This window comes from Thamnophis sirtalis, unplaced genomic scaffold, assembly GCF_051295495.1.
Source record: "Thamnophis sirtalis isolate CommonGarterSnake01/CBP01778 unplaced genomic scaffold, rThaSir2_p1.2 scaffold_11, whole genome shotgun sequence".
In the NCBI taxonomy this organism is placed as follows: Eukaryota; Metazoa; Chordata; class Lepidosauria; order Squamata; family Natricidae; genus Thamnophis; species Thamnophis sirtalis.
The window spans coordinates 18,501,996-18,519,415 of NW_028261391.1; the positions used below are offsets into that span (position 1 = coordinate 18,501,996).

Here is a 17,420-nt window from a genome sequence, read left to right on the forward strand (position 1 = left end):
ACTAAAGAGTATTATGTCTTTGGTTTTGATTAAAAATCTGGTGAAAAATTTGCCTTTGATCAACAATTACATGTCTTAGAGCTGTAATCCAGCTAATTTAAAATTTAACTCTACAGAAATTGTGCGTGTGTGCGTGCACACGGGCCTAAATCCTGCTTAGGACTGTTTCTCAATCTTAAAATATGTGGATTTCAACACCCAAGATTCCCCAGCCATGTTGGCTGAGGAATTCTGGGAGTTGAATTGCACTTATCCTAGACTTGCTAAGATTGAGAAACACTTGTTTAGGATACATTCGGTAAGAATATTTTTAACTCAAATGATGTCTGACAAGTTCTTGCAGTTTTCTTGAAGGTTTTTCAGAAGTGAATTTCTGTTTCCTCCTCCTTAGAGATGAGAAAAAGTGATTGGTCCAAGGTCACCCAGCTGGTTTTGTGCCTAAGGTGGGACTAGAATTCACAGTCTCCCAGTTTCTAGCCTGATGCCTTAACCACTAACCAAGTTAGTTGAGAAAATTAACCTTAAAATTGAAGCAACATTATGGGATTATTTTGCTGCTGAAGCATATTAGGTAGCTGTCCGGAGTGATCTTACCAAATGGGAACCCTAAACACTGAAAAACCTTCGTTGGCACACCTTTATTGTGCTTTAAGCAAATGTTTTATTCTGTGAGCTGCTTGGAGAATCCAAGCATGGGTTAACTTTGTCCATTAACCTAGAGACTGAGTTATGAAAATGTTGACCACGCCTCCTCTGACTGGAAAGCTTTTTTAACTCAGTCCAGCCTGAAGAGTTATATAATTTTCTCTAGGATAATAGACAAATTAACTCTTATTAAGGTAAGTATTTTTTTCTTGTAGCATGCTCCTTTTTTCCTCTAGGTGACTACAGATTGTAAAGGGCAGGCTGTTCTCTTCCGGCGGTCTGCTTCGCCTGGCTGTTTCTCAGAGCAATATTGGTGCCTCTTATGCCTAAATCAGCTGGAACTGGTGGCGATTGACTGCTCTTGCCTACCGATTGCCGCAGCTGAGAGCTGGTGTGCCACTCTTGTGTTGGCTACAGTAGGCGCGATCCGCTCATTAAGTGTAATCAGTCTCCTCTTCGCTGAAATAGTTTGCTGCTGGGCTTGCCTGCTCAAGTGTGATTGACTTGACGGTTTAGGCACGATCCGCTTAAAGGGTACATTCGGCGTTTGGCCGCCAGTGCTACTGCTACCGCCACGACTTGCCGCTGTGAGGGAAAGCAGCATTGGAGCTGCCATTGCCTCCAACGGAGTTTGAAACAGTGACCATTTTGGAAGCATTTGAATTTCACGCCTTTCAGAGCCAACAGAAACGGCTGCCGGATTCTTCCTGCCAAGTAGTGTGATGCAAGATCACCTGAGGGCGGAGTTAACTGCCTCTTATTGCCAGACGCCATTGCGCATGAGGATCCGTCCGGTGCAGTTCAATGGCTCATGCTCTCCTTACATGGTGCAGTCTATTGTGAAAGCCTGATAGAACGAATCTTCGCTTCTCAATTCGGCTTGTTTATCTGAGTGAGCTTTCTAACAGTAATAATGGCAGATCGCGTGGTGACTGGGAACAACTCTGGGGCAGAAACCTCCCCCTCATTGCCATCCAATCAGTCCAGGGCCAGCGATAGGGTTGGGAGGACTGTCACCAGGGCCTCCTGCAGAACCAGGGCAGGCGCGTCATGTTTGGCTGCAAATAGGGCCGCTGGGCGCAAGGAGAAAAATAAAGCGGCTAGGCCTCAGGCTTTTAAGTTCTGAGGGATACAGACTGAAGAGACCGGTTAGCAATAACAGGAACCTTTATTAACAGAACTAGAACAGGCAAAGACAAGCAAACCCCCGTCTGACAGCTATTTATACTTGGAGCTGTCAGACGGGGAACCAATGAGAAACCCAGGTTTCTCCCACCAGCTGGCAGGCACGTCCTGGCCAATCAGAGGTGACTTACACAGCGCCATCTGCTGGCCAGGACACAACACCCCTTTCCCCTGGACTGAGCACATGTAGGCGCGAAGGTACTTGGGGCGTCTGTGCATGCGCTGTGATCTCATTAAAGGTGTGGCCACCGCCGAAAAAGGAGGAGTGCTGGGTTCGCCACTCCACTGGATTGGCCGCACGAGCAACGCTGGAGGGCCCACCCTGATCATTCCGCCAGTTTCTAACAGTAAGTGTCCTGACGAGAACGTGGTGGTCATTCTCCCTAGGTTTTGCTGCAGTGCAGTGTTTTAATTGATTTTATTTCTGCTATTTGAGTTTTTGCTGCCTGGAAATTATTATAGGTTTATATGTTACCTCTTTATATTAAATATTTAGATTGTGATCTTAAATGTTTTATAAGACAGTTATTTTACATAAACTATGAAGGGTAATACACATGCACATGAATGCACATAGTAGGGAAGAGATAGAAAATAACTTCATACTTGCAAACTGTTGTAATATAAAATAAAGTTTCATACAACAATAAACAGTGTTGTTTTTCTTAAATGTCTTAATATTAGTCTGATGATTCATTTTGTTTATAACAAAGGACTCAAATTAAACATATGTTAATCTTTCTCCTTTTTGATCCTCAACCATCTTGATTTTTTTGTATTTAGGGAAAAGGAAAGGTTGAGTGTCCTGGCACTTTAATTGCTAAGACATATAATACCATTATACCCGAAAATAAGACTGGATCTTATATTAATTTTTCGCTCCAGTTAGGTTTTATTTGGGGGGAAATACAGTATAAAATGCTGACAATCTTAACGGGCTTATTTTTGGGATAAGGCTTATATTACAAGCAACCTGAAAAATGCTAGGGTTTATTTTCTAGTTGGGTCTTATTTTGGGGAAAACATGTTAGACTTGTGGATTCTATTGAAATGCAAAGAGTGCCTCCCCTGCTAGTAGTAGTAGTAGTAGTAGTAGTAGTAGTAGTAGTAGTAGTAGTAGTAGTACACAGTACTACAGTACACAGTAGTAGCACAGTTAACTAGTTCTGAAATAAAATGCAGAAAACGAAATGAACAGGATAAGGAATGTTCTTATACCAAGCATCTGGGGGAGAGGAGGAATTTGAACTAGTGCTGCCCGTAGATACTTTTGGATTCTATCAATATATTTATTAGAGGGAGGCTGTGCTTTTTAGTTGTGTTAGACCACTTTAAATTCTGCAGTGCGTACATCTTATTATTTCAGGAGTAAGCACCTGGGGCTATATACATGCCTCCATGCCTTTGTTCAGTCTCGGAATTCCTCTGAAGCTTATTTAATTCAATAGCAACATTTCAAAGCAAATTGCTGTTTAAGGAAAACGTAACTTTTAAAAATGTATTAAGTTTAGTGAGTCAGTCTTTTGTGGGAAGGATATTTTTTCCCTATGAGTTTTAATTTTAATAATTTAGGAGCCCTTTCATTTTCCTGAGTGAAATCCTGGGTGTTCCCCTTCCAGAATCCTGGACTGCTTTGAAGTTCATCATTGGTGTCTAGTTTTTGTGCTTCTTGGACGTCTAATATTGATTACATTTAGTTGCAATGTATGTTTCGGACTTCTCCCAACTCCAGCTTTTGGTTCTGATAGAAAGCACGTTCCAGATTAACACTTGATGCAAAGATAATCTTAAGGTTTTCATTGCATCCACACTCTTGCATTGAGAGACCGCCTGCTGCCAATTACCTCCCACAGACCCATTAGATCTCACAGGGTTGGCCTCCTCCGGGTGCCATCTACCAGCCAATGCCACCTGGCTATTACCTGGGGGAGGGCCTTCTCTGTGGCAGCTCCGGCCCTTTGGAATGAACTCCCCGCAGGGATTCAGACCCTCACCTCTCTCCAGGCCTTCCGAAAAGCCGTCAAAACCTGGCTTTGCCGGCAGGCCTGGGGTGATGAGTTCCCTCCCCTCTCGACATGTATGGTTGTGCGACTGTTGTCTACTTTTATTATTTGTATTTTGTCTTTTTATGTTCCCCTTTTTCCCCCTTGAATTGTTCGCTGACCTGAGTCCTCCCGGAGAAGGGCGGCATACAAATAATACAATACAATACAATACAATACTCTTGATCTATGGATGTACTGTATTGCAAACAGGTGCATTAATGTGAACATTCTTATTAAGTGCATCACACATTAATAAGTATACAAAAAGCAGACACTTCATTCTGGCCAATTCTTTTAAGTTTTTTTTTTCTTAAAAAAAAACACACACTGATCATTGTTGTGACTTGCTTTGAAAGTCCTTGCTCAGAACAACTAAACAGGATTCCCCCCCCCCTTTCTTTTCTGTGGAGCAGTGAAGGTTAGTTTGTGTTGTGCAATTGTTGCTAAGAAACACTTGTAAGTTCAAAGAAAAGGGGATCTAGCTATTTCAAACAGCCTCCCAAATGTTTGCGGCTTCAATAAAGTACATACTCAAATGAAATGCTGAAGCTAATCAACTCTGTTTGGAAGAAATAATGAATTTTTTATTTAAAAAATGACATGGTAATCACAAGGTAAGTAAGCAAAACTAATTTCTTCTTTGTGAACAGGTGCTATAACATTTTCAACAAAACTGAATGATTACAATTTTGTTAATTCTGTTCGGCATGGAATTCAATAGACATTTTTATGTCTTTTTTCTGGTTTACATACGGTATTCCTATGTAAACTGATGTCAGAAGTAATAACGAAAAGTCTGATTATATTTTTTAATTTTCCCCCTCTTTTAAAACCTCATTTTCTTTATGTTTTTTTCCAAGAAAACTTTCTAGAAACAAGACTTCTTAACTGAATTATCCAAAATTATTCTTAGTGAATAAAATTCAGTTCCAGAAGGGCTTGGAAGCTGCAAGGAATTCCACCTAAGTATTAATTTGTACAAAATTAATTAGCATGAATAACAAACCATATAAGATGACAAAAGCCACAAAGGCCAGTGCTGAAAAACAAGCTATGGATTGTGGAACTCCCCCCAAAAAGGAACACCTTGAAAACAGGTTAACTATTCATGATTTTATGAAAATGCAGCAACTTTTTCAGGTGAGCAAATTTTCAGGTGAGACTGTTTAAAAAGTTCAATCAATCAGACTAGAGCTGGAAGGGATCTTGGAAGTCTTCTAGTCCAACCTGAAGTTCAAGTTCAAGATCCTCTTATCTGCTGCTGTGATAGAAAATGCATGTGTCTGTTTAACATAGAACGATGAAATGCATAGCATAACATGAATGAGACGGTTCAGTGCAAGTAACTTTGATCTCTTTTCTAGATTATTTTGCTGCATTTTACACATGCAGGTCTGATACTTCTGACAAAGACCTTTACGGAAAGTTGTTTTTTTTCATGTGGGATTGACATAGGAGAAGTTACTCTGCTCTGAATTAAAATGGGTTGCAATATATGAGTATCATTTTTTTTAGTTGATGGTCGCCCTGCACGTAACTTTTCAGAAGTGTGCCCCAATAAGTGAAATGTGACATTTCCAGGAAAGCGATATAGGACTTACACTGTGTAATTAATTAGATGTCAAGAAAAATTGGTTTCCTGAACTGTGCTAGTTGCCACAAGCAGAAATCCAGTCTTATGGTCAAAGCCACCATCAATAAATCAGGGAGGCAGATCAAATCCGACCTCCAGTCAGAGTATTATATACAGAAACTGTCCAACTTACTTGAATCCATGCAATGAATGGAGACCACAGTATCTATGAGTAGTTGTGTTCACTATTGTACAGTTCTTATAGGTAGGATGTTTTTTTAACATTCACTTGCAATCCCTTTTCCCCAACCTACATTCCACAAAAGAGATCATAAGTCTTGACCTTCTATCTGGCATCCTTGCATGTATTTGAGTATCTATCAGTACTCAAATAGATATCACCACTATGAGCCATTTCTCTCTCTCTCCAAAGCTCAGATCACTGCTCAGCTCTTCAGTTAATTTATACTAGTATCTAATCCTCCAATTATTTTTTTGTTCTCTGAACTATGATGATTACTCTGAATTCTTTTATGTGGTTCTTGGTACTCGGCATAATACCTGAGATGGGGGGTCTGACTAAAACAGAATACAATTTAATACTTCGCATAATTTAGATGTTAAACAAAGTAAAGCATCTCAGATAGACAGCTGTTGTGGCCCAGCAGGTGCCGTTGTAGCTGCCACCAGACTCTGACAGCAAAGGGCCCTCTGAGTTGGCTCTGGAGGATGTGGAGGACCCTGGACAGGGTTCCGACTCCGAGCAGGGTGCAGGGAGGCTGGTTGGCCACTAGGAGGCACCTGAGCCTTGGACCAGTGGGGAGGAGACAAGGGAGAGTGAACTGGAGACCACTAGTGAGTTGTTCCTGGATGCATGCCATCAAAGAGCTACTAGGTGTCAGGAACAATTACACAATTACAGGAGGTGATTGTACTCAGCTGGTGGTCATTAGGCTCCTCTCCAGACTATAAAAAGCTACTTGTGCACACCGTCCTTTTTGCAGACATCAACGCGGGATTGGAGGACAGTACTGGGAGCTTGGCAGGCTGGATTGCTGCCAAGCCTTATTTGTGTTTATTGCTGCCTGAGTTTGTCTGAGTTGCTGCCAAGGTCCTTATCTGTTTGTTTTGCTTGGCTTTCAGCCACCGAGGTTTTGGTGTCGTGCTATTAAAGGACATTCCAGTTAAGCTTGTCTCAGCTTTCGTTACTGGACAGAGGAAGGGATCAGAACAGACGGCTATCTCCACCTGATCACATCTACTGAAGATAACCTTCCACCTCTCTGAGTTAATTGATTCTACTATCAAACAGTTATTACTATTATGCAGGATTTTCTCTTCTTTTTAAAACAATTCTTTGGAATTGTCTTAGAAACAAGGGGATCATGAGTTCTAGTCCCATTTTAGAGATGGAAGCCAGTTGGGTGACCTTGGGCCAGTCGCTTTCTCTCAGCCCTAAGAAGGAGTAATGACAAACCACTCTTGAAAAATTATTGCCTAGGAAACTGCAGGGACTTGATCAGACAGTCTCTGAGAATCAAACAAAGTTGAAAGGAAGGTGGGGGGGGAATCTTAAATCCATTATTTTATATCCTGAACTCTTGAATAAGAAATAATAGGTCTTGACCTTTTTCTGCATGACATCCTTTGAAGTTATTTGAATTATCTTTGTTGCCTATCTCTGAATTTGTTTCACTCTTTTTTAAAGTTTGGTGGTCAGGACTGGACACAAATTTCAAGTAGGATCTGATGAGAGACTAATAGAGCGGAATGATTATTTTCTATGGTTTAGAATTTATAGTTCTGCTGATGCAGCTTAAAATTACATACTGTGTGCCTTCTCTGCAGCCACATCATACTGTTGGCGATCAATTACTGTGTCAAAATATATTTTTTCAAGTAGTGGTACCATATATTAGTACCAAGGCAATATCCCTCATTCTATAGCTATGGCTTTGATTTATGTTTCCTTTGCCCTTGTCTCTTTTAGATTGTGTTCGATTAGTTCCTATCCATTTATGCAACCTCTCAAGATGATTTTGAACTATTTATCCCACCAATTTCAAATTAGCTGTAAACCTTAAAAGCATCCAGCTGATAACCTGGTTGTCAGGATTCCAAGTAATAGACCCCATAGCAAACAGAACTTTGAGGCATGTGAATTCATCAATTAGCAGGTTTATTTGGTATATTATATTGGCACAGGCTGGTAAAAACCAACTCTGAATGTTCCCGTGGCTTTCACCTAATTAAAAGTAAAAGTTTTCCCCCTTCCACAATCAATCAATCACATGGTCTAATCACAGTGTCACCCAATTGCCTGATAACTTCACTCTTCCTCACTCCGACTACCTGTGGGAATGTCCTTGGTACCCAGGAGAAAGTATTTTGTTTTTGCTACAAGCCTCAACTATCTCTACTTCCCCCCTCCCTATACCTCAACTCCAGAAGCCTCAAAATGGCTTTGGTCAGGTCAGCTTCAGGTTGACAGGCGGCCCCCCTTAATTTAAAAGGACTTCCTGCAAAGAAAAGAAATTGCAAAGAGGTTATTTAAGGTTCAGTCTAACCTAAGGTGACCAGATTTTCAGATTGGTAAAGAGGGACACCATTGACCGGGGGGGGGGGGGGGGGCTTGATTAAAAATTTTATATTTTGTCAAACATGACCCCAGGACACTGAAACCATCATAAATACGAATCTGTTGCAAACATCAAAATTTTGATCACGTGACCATGAGGATGCTGCAACGGTCGCTAAGTGTGAAAATGGTCGCTAAGTGTGAAAATGGTGATCAGACACTTTTTTCAATGCCATTGTAACTTTGGTCACTAAATGAACTGTTTGAGACTTGCATTATAATGCCTTATGCCAGCTTACATTTTCAAGAGAGAGAAGCTAAACTCCTTGTTAGAATTGAAATAGAAATGAATAGAGTAGAGTAAAATAGAATAGAATAGTTTATTAGCCAAGTGTGATTGGACACACAAGGAATTTGTCTTTGGTGAATATGCTCTCAGTGTACATAAAGAAAAATAAAATGGTAAGATAGTGGGATCCTTGCTGCACCAAGCCTTCTCTAATCCTCTCACTTTCATCAAAAACAGTAAAAATCACTCATGCTTTTTTATTTCTATTTATTATTTTGCTATGGCCACATATGAATATATATGCACATTCCAAACAGATTTTCTTACTAAACAGCCACCATTCTCATCCATAGGCCACTAAATGCCTCACCAACCTTTTCTGTATTCTTTCATTTCCTTCCATCCATTTATTTATTTAATACAGAGTAGATTAGGCTGTCAGCCTTAGTCATTCTTCTAACATGACAACAATTCTTACCAACAAGGACGGTATTGGCACATTTTAGCTAATGCAACCTAAACATAACCAAAGCCTATTTCACTTCAAGTATGCTAACTTTATTCTATGCCTTCCCACGCATTACATGGCTTGAACGTTCGCGGATCGCCACCAAATTGCACAGGTGGTTGTTCTACCAGATGGACATCCTTACTTTTTCTCGAAAACGGGAGAGAGGCTGCCTTTCCTAGTCTAGCCCCGTAACAACAACCCTACGAGGTAGGCTGGGTTTTTAAAAAAAGCGAGTGTCGGGGAATTCTGCAACTGCATCACCTCTTCGCTGCTCTCGCTTCCCAGGGAGCTCCCTTTCCTCTCACCAAGCAGCCCGTTCTCGGAACAAAACGGAGAGGCTCAGAGGCGGATACGCCTGGCAGTCGATGGGGACGGTGCTGAGAGGGGCGTGCGCTGGGAAAGGAAGCTTGCGCGGTCTGCCTCTGAGCCTCTCCGCGCAGTCACCCCCTTCCCCGTCACGCCCCCCCACCCCAAAAACAAACCACCAGCGCTCCTCCCGCTCCCCCACTCCCCAGGCCTGCAGCGCCTTTTCTTCCCGTTCTGCTCCGAGCCACCGTCACGGACCTCTTTTGGCTCCGCTCTAGGCACGGGCCGCCGCGCCGCCGTCCTCCCCTCCATCATTCCCCCTCCTCCCAGAGCACCACCGGAAACATGCCAACCTCAATACGGATGCAAAGGCATCACATCGCCGCTACCCATGTTCACGAGGCGCCGGGCATTGCAGGGCACAGAGGAAGCCAGCAGACAGAGGGGAGACTTGGGGAGGGGGGAAGGAAGAGATCCCGTCCAGGGTGAAAAGAGGGAAAAGCGGAGAGCCTACCCTGGATGGGATCTTTTCCTCCCTCTCCCCTCCCCCCCCCGGTCTCCCGTCTGTCTGCTGGATTCCTCTGCGCCCTGCGATGCCTGTCTGGGTTGGCTTCCTTGGACACTCAGCTGCCATCCCACCCCCACCTTCCCTCCGACCAACTGTCAGTTTATTCTTTCTGCACGTGAAAGCCCTTTAGTCAGTGGAGTGTGTGCTGGGAGGAATCTCTCTTCTCCTCCCTGCACGGACCCCACGGTGCCTGCATCAGAGCTCGGGCGGGATTCAGGTGAAGGAAAGGACTTTTCTTTTGCCGGCATCAGAGCTCGGGCGAGCAAAAGCAAGTACCTTAATCAGTGGACTATGCGCAGGAACGAATATATCCCCTCCTCCCTGCATGCATCCACTGAATAAAGTGCTTCCTCTGGCCCGCCTGATCTCTGCTGCGGGCGAAAGGGAGCTGGGGGGACAGGAGATTCCTCCCTCCATGTGAAAGCTCTTTAGTCAGTGGAGTTCGTGCTGGGAGGAATCTTTCTTCTCCTCCCTGCACGGACCCCAATTCCACTTATGGCCTCAGGTCTATTTACCAGTTAGAGGGTCTGGAATTGATCGTTGCCAGTTGGGGGGCGTAGAGGAAGCCAGCAGACAGAGGGGAGACTTGGGGAGGGAAGAGATCCCGTCCAGGGTGAAAAGAGGGAAAAGCGGAGAGCCTACCCTGGATGGGATCTTTTCCTCCCTCTCCCCCCCCCCCGGTCTCCCGTCTGTCTGCTGGATTCCTCTGCGCCCTGCGATGCCTGTCTGGGTTGGCTTCCTTGGACACTCAGCCTCCACCCCCACCCCCACCTTCCCTCCGACCAACTGTCAGTTTATTCTTTCTCCACGTGAAAGCCCTTTAGTCAGTGGAGTGTGTGCTGGGAGGAATCTCTCTTCTCCTTCCTGCACGGACCCCATGGTGCCTGCATCAGAGCTCGGGCGGGATTCAGGTGAAGGAAAGGACTTTTCTTTTGCCGGCATCAGAGCTCGGGCGAGCAAAAGCAAGTACCTTAATCAGTGGACTATGCGCAGGAACGAATATATCCCCTCCTCCCTGCATGCATCCACTGAATAAAGTGCTTCCTCTGGCCCGCCTGATCTCTGCTGCGGGCGAAAGGGAGCTGGGGGGACAGGAGATTCCTCCCTCCATGTGAAAGCTCTTTAGTCAGTGGAGTTCGTGCTGGGAGGAATCTCTCTTCTCCTCCCTGCACGGACCCCATGGACCCCAATTCCACTTATGGCCTCAGGTCTATTTACCAGTTAGAGGGTCTGGAATTGATCGTTGCCAGTTGGGGGGCGCAGAGGAACCCAGCAGAGAGACGGAGACCGGGGGAGGGGGGAAGGAAGAGATCCCATCCAGGGTGAAAAGAGGGAAAAGCGGAGAGCCTACCCTGGACGGGATCTCTTCCTCCCCCACCCCCCGGTCTCCCGTCTGTCTGCTGAGTTCCTCTGTGCCCTGCGATGCCTGGCGCCTCGTGAACATGGGTGGTGGCGATGTGATGCCTTTGCTTTGCAGGTGCCTCAGTTGATCGTGGGCGGATCTCAATTGATGAGGAACGCAATAATGGTGGCACATAAAGCTTTTTTCCCCCCTTGGAAACTGAAGCTCGTTTAAAGAAAAAGGGAAGGGCGGGCAGCTTCACGTAAGTGAGTAACTCCGGCGGTGGGAATTGGGAGGCTTTGGGTGGGCAGCGGCGCTTCCCTTGCAAACGGGGATCAGCGCACTCGCTGCCTCCCCCTCCCCTGGGAGGAGCTCTGCAGCGGGACAGACGAATGGAGGGGGAGATCACCCCTTCCTTTTCCGAGCGCCCAAACCCCGTCATCCCTGGCCTGCACCCCTGCGCCCAGGCTCCTTTGGGTTTGGGGCTAATCTGAATGGGTGGAGCAGGGGATCCCCAGGGCGGAGGCCTCCCGGTGCAACGGTCTTCCGCAGCTCCGGAGCTAACCTTCGCCTTCCCGCCCAGGATTGCAAGGCTGGAGGCCTCGGCAGCAGCCACCCCCACCCCCAGCCGGCCAACCCTCGCCCGTACCATGAGTTTACCGGCCAGGTATCCATTGAGCTGGAGGGCAGGCACCGTGGCTTCCTCGTGGCTAGTCTCCCTGCTTTCCCCGGGCTCGGCTCCATTTCCTCCCCACCCATTTTCACTCCCTTGACTGAGGCCTTCGCCCCGCCCAAACCTACCTGCCAGCGGACCCTTGCTACGAACCTCCACAAGGAGAACCGATACACGTGGCCGCCTCTTTTCCCTTCCGCGGCCACTTCCAGCCTGCCTTCTCACATGCTGGTCAAGCGCTACCCGCCCGTCCTTCGCTTTGGGGATCCTTCGCTTGCTCTCTTCGGCGCGCTTTGCATTTTTAGCCCTCACTTCTCATCTCTGCCTCCCCGGCTCAGCTACGCCCTCGCTTCCCCCACCCGCCAACGATCATCCCAGAGACTGCAAGCAGAGACTAAAGGAAGACCGCATTTCAGTTAGCGCACCTCGGAGTCACCGATGCCGGCTTCCCCGCTGCGACTGGCGGGAACGGCAATGAAAGCTCGGGCTTCACTCCTCCGTCTGGGGCTGCGGCTAACAGGGATGGCCAAGCGCTTTCCTCAAAAACCCCGCCTTCCACACACACCCGGCTTCCAAAATCTGGGGAGTTGCGGGGAGGGACGATCTTCTTCCCCTCTCTCAGGTTGCCCGGTTCCCCCCCCAGTTCCTCTCATGAGTAGCTCGCAAGGGAAGGCCTTCCCTTCCCTTGCTAAAGGCCACCGCCGCCCACCCGAAGCGGCGAAGCCTCCCGATTCCCACCGGCACCGGAGTTACTCACCAGGGCAGTGCAGCAAAAACAAACAGCGGAGGCGAAATGAAATGGAGACTCGTGAGAGTCACAACTTGCGCGGCGTGCTTAAGCGGACTCCAGCCAATCAGTGAGCTGGCTGGGATGGAAAATTTTAAGCACCCTCGTGCGTGCTTAAAGTTTTCCATCCTAGCCAGCTCACTGATTGGCTGGAGTCCAGGCCAATTAAATCAATGAGCGGCAGGCTGGGCTGGCTTAAATTTGTAGGTAGCATAGAACAGAACGATGAGCCAGCCCAGCAGCTGATGGGCGGGAGCTGCGAGCGCCAAAAAAAGCGTGCCTTTTAAAAAGGCGGGCGGGACGCGGGAAAATGCGTTGGAAGGCGGGTGTGTCCCGCCAAAAGCGGGACGTCTGGTCACCTTAGTCTAACCTCCTCTCCCTCCCCCGGGGGCCCTTTAAGTTTCTGGGGGTACATGTTGCCACGTTTTTCTTTTTGTTTTGCCAGCTGTGCTTATATTCTAAGACATACGGTAGACTGATTCTTCCCTGTAAGCCTACTATGCATGTCTCTTTTGCCTTCTCCTTTTCTATTTCTGTTTCTGTTTTGCCTGCCACGAGAAGGTAGGCTAGGAACATTACCAGAATGTAGTTATTAGCCAGTAAGTTTGTTTATTATTTATTTTATAATAAAAATGTGTCTTAGAATATACCTCGGGTTTATTGCTCTTAATCATAAGGTATACTCCAAGGAAAAACCACAATTCAACCCCCTCATCAAACAGAGGGCTGAATTTCCAACCCTCACACATGTCATGAAACTGTTTGATCAACCTATCTGCCTTCACATCACAGCTCTTGACTCAAGTAGCTTCAGAGAGTAGCTACCCCTTCCATTGCACTAAGTACTGCAATTGCCCCTTACTTTTGTGATAAACCAATTCGGTACTCCTTTCCAGTTAGAGGATGAACCAATGATGTATACTTGGGCTTGCCATAAACTGGCATGTGTCTTAGACCTCACATTGTTTATGTGCTGTACATAATGTTGCATATCTTGTCAAAAACAGAGAAAAACATCATGGGTTATTTGATTGATTGATTGATCAAATTTATATAACCACCCATCTCACCAAATTGACTTTGGGTGGTACACAACAACAGATAAAAAGAGAGAATATAAGAATACCAAATACACACATAAAAACCCATAGCATTGAATACAAAAACCAAAAATGCAAGCTGTATCTGAAGGAAGAATTAAAAATGTCTAGTTATGTATGCTTTTCACTGAAGTTGAGTGTTAACAGAACCCAAAAATGGAAAAATGAAGAAAAATTAAAAGGGAGAGAAAAATCAAAGCCAGTAAGCAAGCAAGTTATGTAGTAACTTGATTGTATTCACATGACACGTTTAACTAGCTCAGACAGCTACTTGTAACTTCCTTTTGTCCATCATGGTAACCTTTGTTTTGTATGCTTGCGACTCTGTGGGCTCTGCAAACCAAGCCCACTTGGTCAAATTGTGGTTCAATATATCATTGAGAATCTACAATTCCAATATAAAATTATTCAATCTGAATGATATTTTTAACCGCAAAACATATCCTCCCCACCCACCCCGTTTAGCACCTTGAATAAACTCTGCATAAATTTCCAGAAGGCTAGATCTTCTGCAGCAGGCTGGATTTGTTAATTTTAATTGAGGAAGTGCTCAGGTTTTAAGAGTGTGAAGAAGAGCACGGCAGAACCATGAAAGGAGAAAGGAGATACTCATTTGTAATCAAAGTGCACACCGAAACTCGGAGCTCAACCACTGAACCTATAAAAATAAATGGCTGCATTTATTTTAAAATGCTGAAAAAGCAGAGAAGGGGAAAGATTTGGAATAAAAATCTGAAATGTGCCCTGGAGCTAATATTATAGCTTACTGCAGAGTGGTAGATGTTTATGGAGAAAGGAGTAGTCATCTCACAATGAAACTGGTCCAAAACTAACATTCTTACAGCTTTTTTTTTTTGCTATCATTCTGTAATGATCCACGAACAAGCCAAGTGCAAATGATGGAAATGATGGGAGCAGAGCTGTGTGTGTTTTCTCTAATGTTTGTTTTATTTATAAGCCCAGGTTCTCTGCTGGATGAAGAGAGAGAGGGGGAATGCTTTTAAGATTCACAGTTAAGTCGAAATTGGTGGGATGAATCTTAATCTTGAGAGTTTGCATAAACTATTAGATAGATGGTCCTTCAGATACGCTTCTTTTTGTGAAGCAAGTAGGCAAGTTAGGTTAGGCAACTATGTGTGAATTAAGAATGGAATAGAGAAGAAAACAACCAAGAAGGAATGGGTTGTTGGGGGATTGAAGGGACTTGACAGATTAAAGGAGGGGAGATCAAGGCTGGGAACAAACAGGAGGAGGTTTAGAAACAGACTGGATCAAACTTGGCATCAGAGTTGTGGTTTTTTTGCTCACATACAGAAGCAGAGGCAGTGAGAAAATGACAAGAGGAGAAAGTGGAAATAATTTGGATTGTTGGTTGTTGGAGAATGAAATCGCATCACAGTGGCTAACATTACAGATTGGGCAGCTGTAGAATGGCAGTGGCAGCGTGAGAAACAGCAGGGATGGGCTATGCTAGAACACAGAGTGAGCTGCAGAGATTGCCCTGATGAAGGTCAATGGGAGAGGGGATAGCCTGGATGGAAACGTGGTGCTCTGAACTGAAATATGAGTAAGAAAAACAATCCAAAAAACAAGAATGGAAAAACTCTTAGCTGGCTACCAGAAAAAAAGTTGGATGCTGTTGATTCTGCCCAACGAAATGTTATAAAGAACAAAATGTCCAAATGTCTGCACTTGCTATATTCGCTGTTTTTGAACTCCTGCATCACCTCCTGTTCACTTACATATTCACTGAAACATACAACTTGACCAGATTGTGTAAATTATATCATGCAACTTAAATTTCTGATGCAGACTGCCCAAGGTCATTTGAGTGGGTGGCATAAAACTTCTGTAAAACATAGAGAGGCTAAGCAAGGGCAGAACAAATTTTTCCATAAAAGAAAAACAGAATGAAAAGAAAAATAGGGTTTAAAAACTAAAGGTTTGCAGAAGCATAAAAGGAGGGGGTATTCTATATTCATTTATATTCTAAGTAGAAACAAAACTGCAGCAAATTCCAAGCAGAAAGCATTATATACCAAACCTATCTTAATATTTGCAGTATTTCATAGTTACCTGATTTGGGAAAGGAAATATGTTCAGTTCATCATGTGAATTAAACATTGTCACTCAGAGAAATTCTTAGAAAGGAGAAAATGTGATCTAAACTATAAAGTTGTCCTCAAAATTGTAGCTAATACATTGCACATATAGGTTTCTAGATTTTAAGAATAAATTGAATCTCAAGAACTGTATTTTTGAGGAGAGGACTTAACAAAACAATAAAGGCCCTGTGGCCCACCCACCAGGCCTCATGGCCTCATTTCCCTGTTTAGATCTCCTTGCTCTGCCTCCATCCAGTACAATGCTTTACAAAGCCAAGATAGTCTGCCTGTGTGAAACATAAAGATCCTGTCATCTGCTTCAGTTGGCCAACCTGATTCCAAAGAAAGTCACTTTTGCATGTTCATGGAAGCCACTTTTGCATGATGAAAGCCTGCGACTGCTCTGCACTTAAAAGTCATGGGAGGTGCCATGGTCCTTTGATGAAGGATTTTTGAAGAGACACTTTATTTGGACTTCGACTGAAGCCTTCAGTCTTTGGAAGGTTTGCACCAGCCCTAGATTTAAAAAAAAGGGCCCAAGGTCAGCCACTTGTCCTTACTAATCCCCTGGCATTGCCAAGGATCGAACCCAACTGTAACATTTTGTATACATGTTTTGTGTTCTTTGTTACTGACCTACAGGCTTTCCAGAGAACTGTTTGTACTGTAAAAACAACAAAAATAAATTTATGCTTTGTTTGGTCCTTCACCAGCAAAGGTCACTCACTGCTTCCTGGGTGTAGGAACAGATGTTGTCAGCCTCCTCCTTGCAAATGCATCCCAGGCCGATGCTGTCCTGCTCTGATTGATAACCACTCTTTTCTGTCCAAAGATGGTCTCCGGAACTTCATTTTGATACAGTGATAGCTCCTGATGGGTACTATTTCTCCACTCAAGCAGCTGGTTGCTGCCTCATGCAGCTTATTTGGCCCTGGGCTGCTCAAGAAACTACGTTCTCAACAGTTTAAAAAAAATATCTTGCAGATGATCTAATAATGCCCCTAAAGTCAAATGAACTATTCTCACAACCCAAAGCTCATGTTTTATTCAACCCTTACCTCTTCCAGGCTGAATGAAACACATCCCCCTTGTTTTTCCATTCCTTGCTCATAATACTGCAAAGCTTCTCTTCTCATCCTCCCTCTCCCACCCTCCTTTAAAAATCTTTCAGTGGTTTTTCCCTTCCTACCACATTTCCTTGGACTACAGAAGAAGGGAGGGGTTTCCTCTTTGTTGAAACAACAGAAGAAATAGAAGCCTCGAAAGGGTTAATTTGGGAAGTGGATGCGGAGTGAAGATATGTGCGGACATCTGGGAAAGCAAAGAAACTGAGAAGGGAACAATCCCTAAAAGGATAAGGCACATGGATAGACTGATCTACGTGGGAACCAGCCAAAGTGACTCGACTTGCTGCATGGATGAGAAGGATCAAAAGCAGAAGAACAATCAACCAGCTTTTGGGGTGGCCTCATTCCTATCCCATTGGCAACCCACTGCATCTAGACTTGAATTTCTGAAGTTGGCTTCAGGAAGAGCTGGGAATAGTTCAGGAGAGAAGCAGCTTTGTCTATAGAAGACAATTGCCCTGAACGAAGTTGTGTAAATGTTGTAACCTCAGTATTCTATGGATGAGGATACATATGCATGTGATACATTGGACCCAGTCTGCTCATAGCCAGGGAAAAAATTCTACTAATCGATGACCTGCAAATT

The 17,420-nt window shown here is 44.6% G+C and overlaps 1 protein-coding gene across 1 annotated transcript in view; it reads left to right on the plus strand.

Moving 5' to 3' along the window:
- The first annotated feature begins 4,391 nt into the window (after positions 1-4,391).
- The window catches only part of WDR49 (WD repeat domain 49), a 148,998-nt gene continuing 135,969 nt past the window's right edge, over positions 4,392-17,420 (plus strand). The window contains exons 1-2 of the mRNA XM_087725297.1: positions 4,392-4,489; positions 4,736-5,015. Of these exons, the coding sequence (XP_087581423.1) occupies positions 4,869-5,015 (147 nt within the window). The 5' untranslated portion in view covers positions 4,392-4,489; positions 4,736-4,868. The remainder of the gene's footprint in view (positions 4,490-4,735; positions 5,016-17,420) is intronic.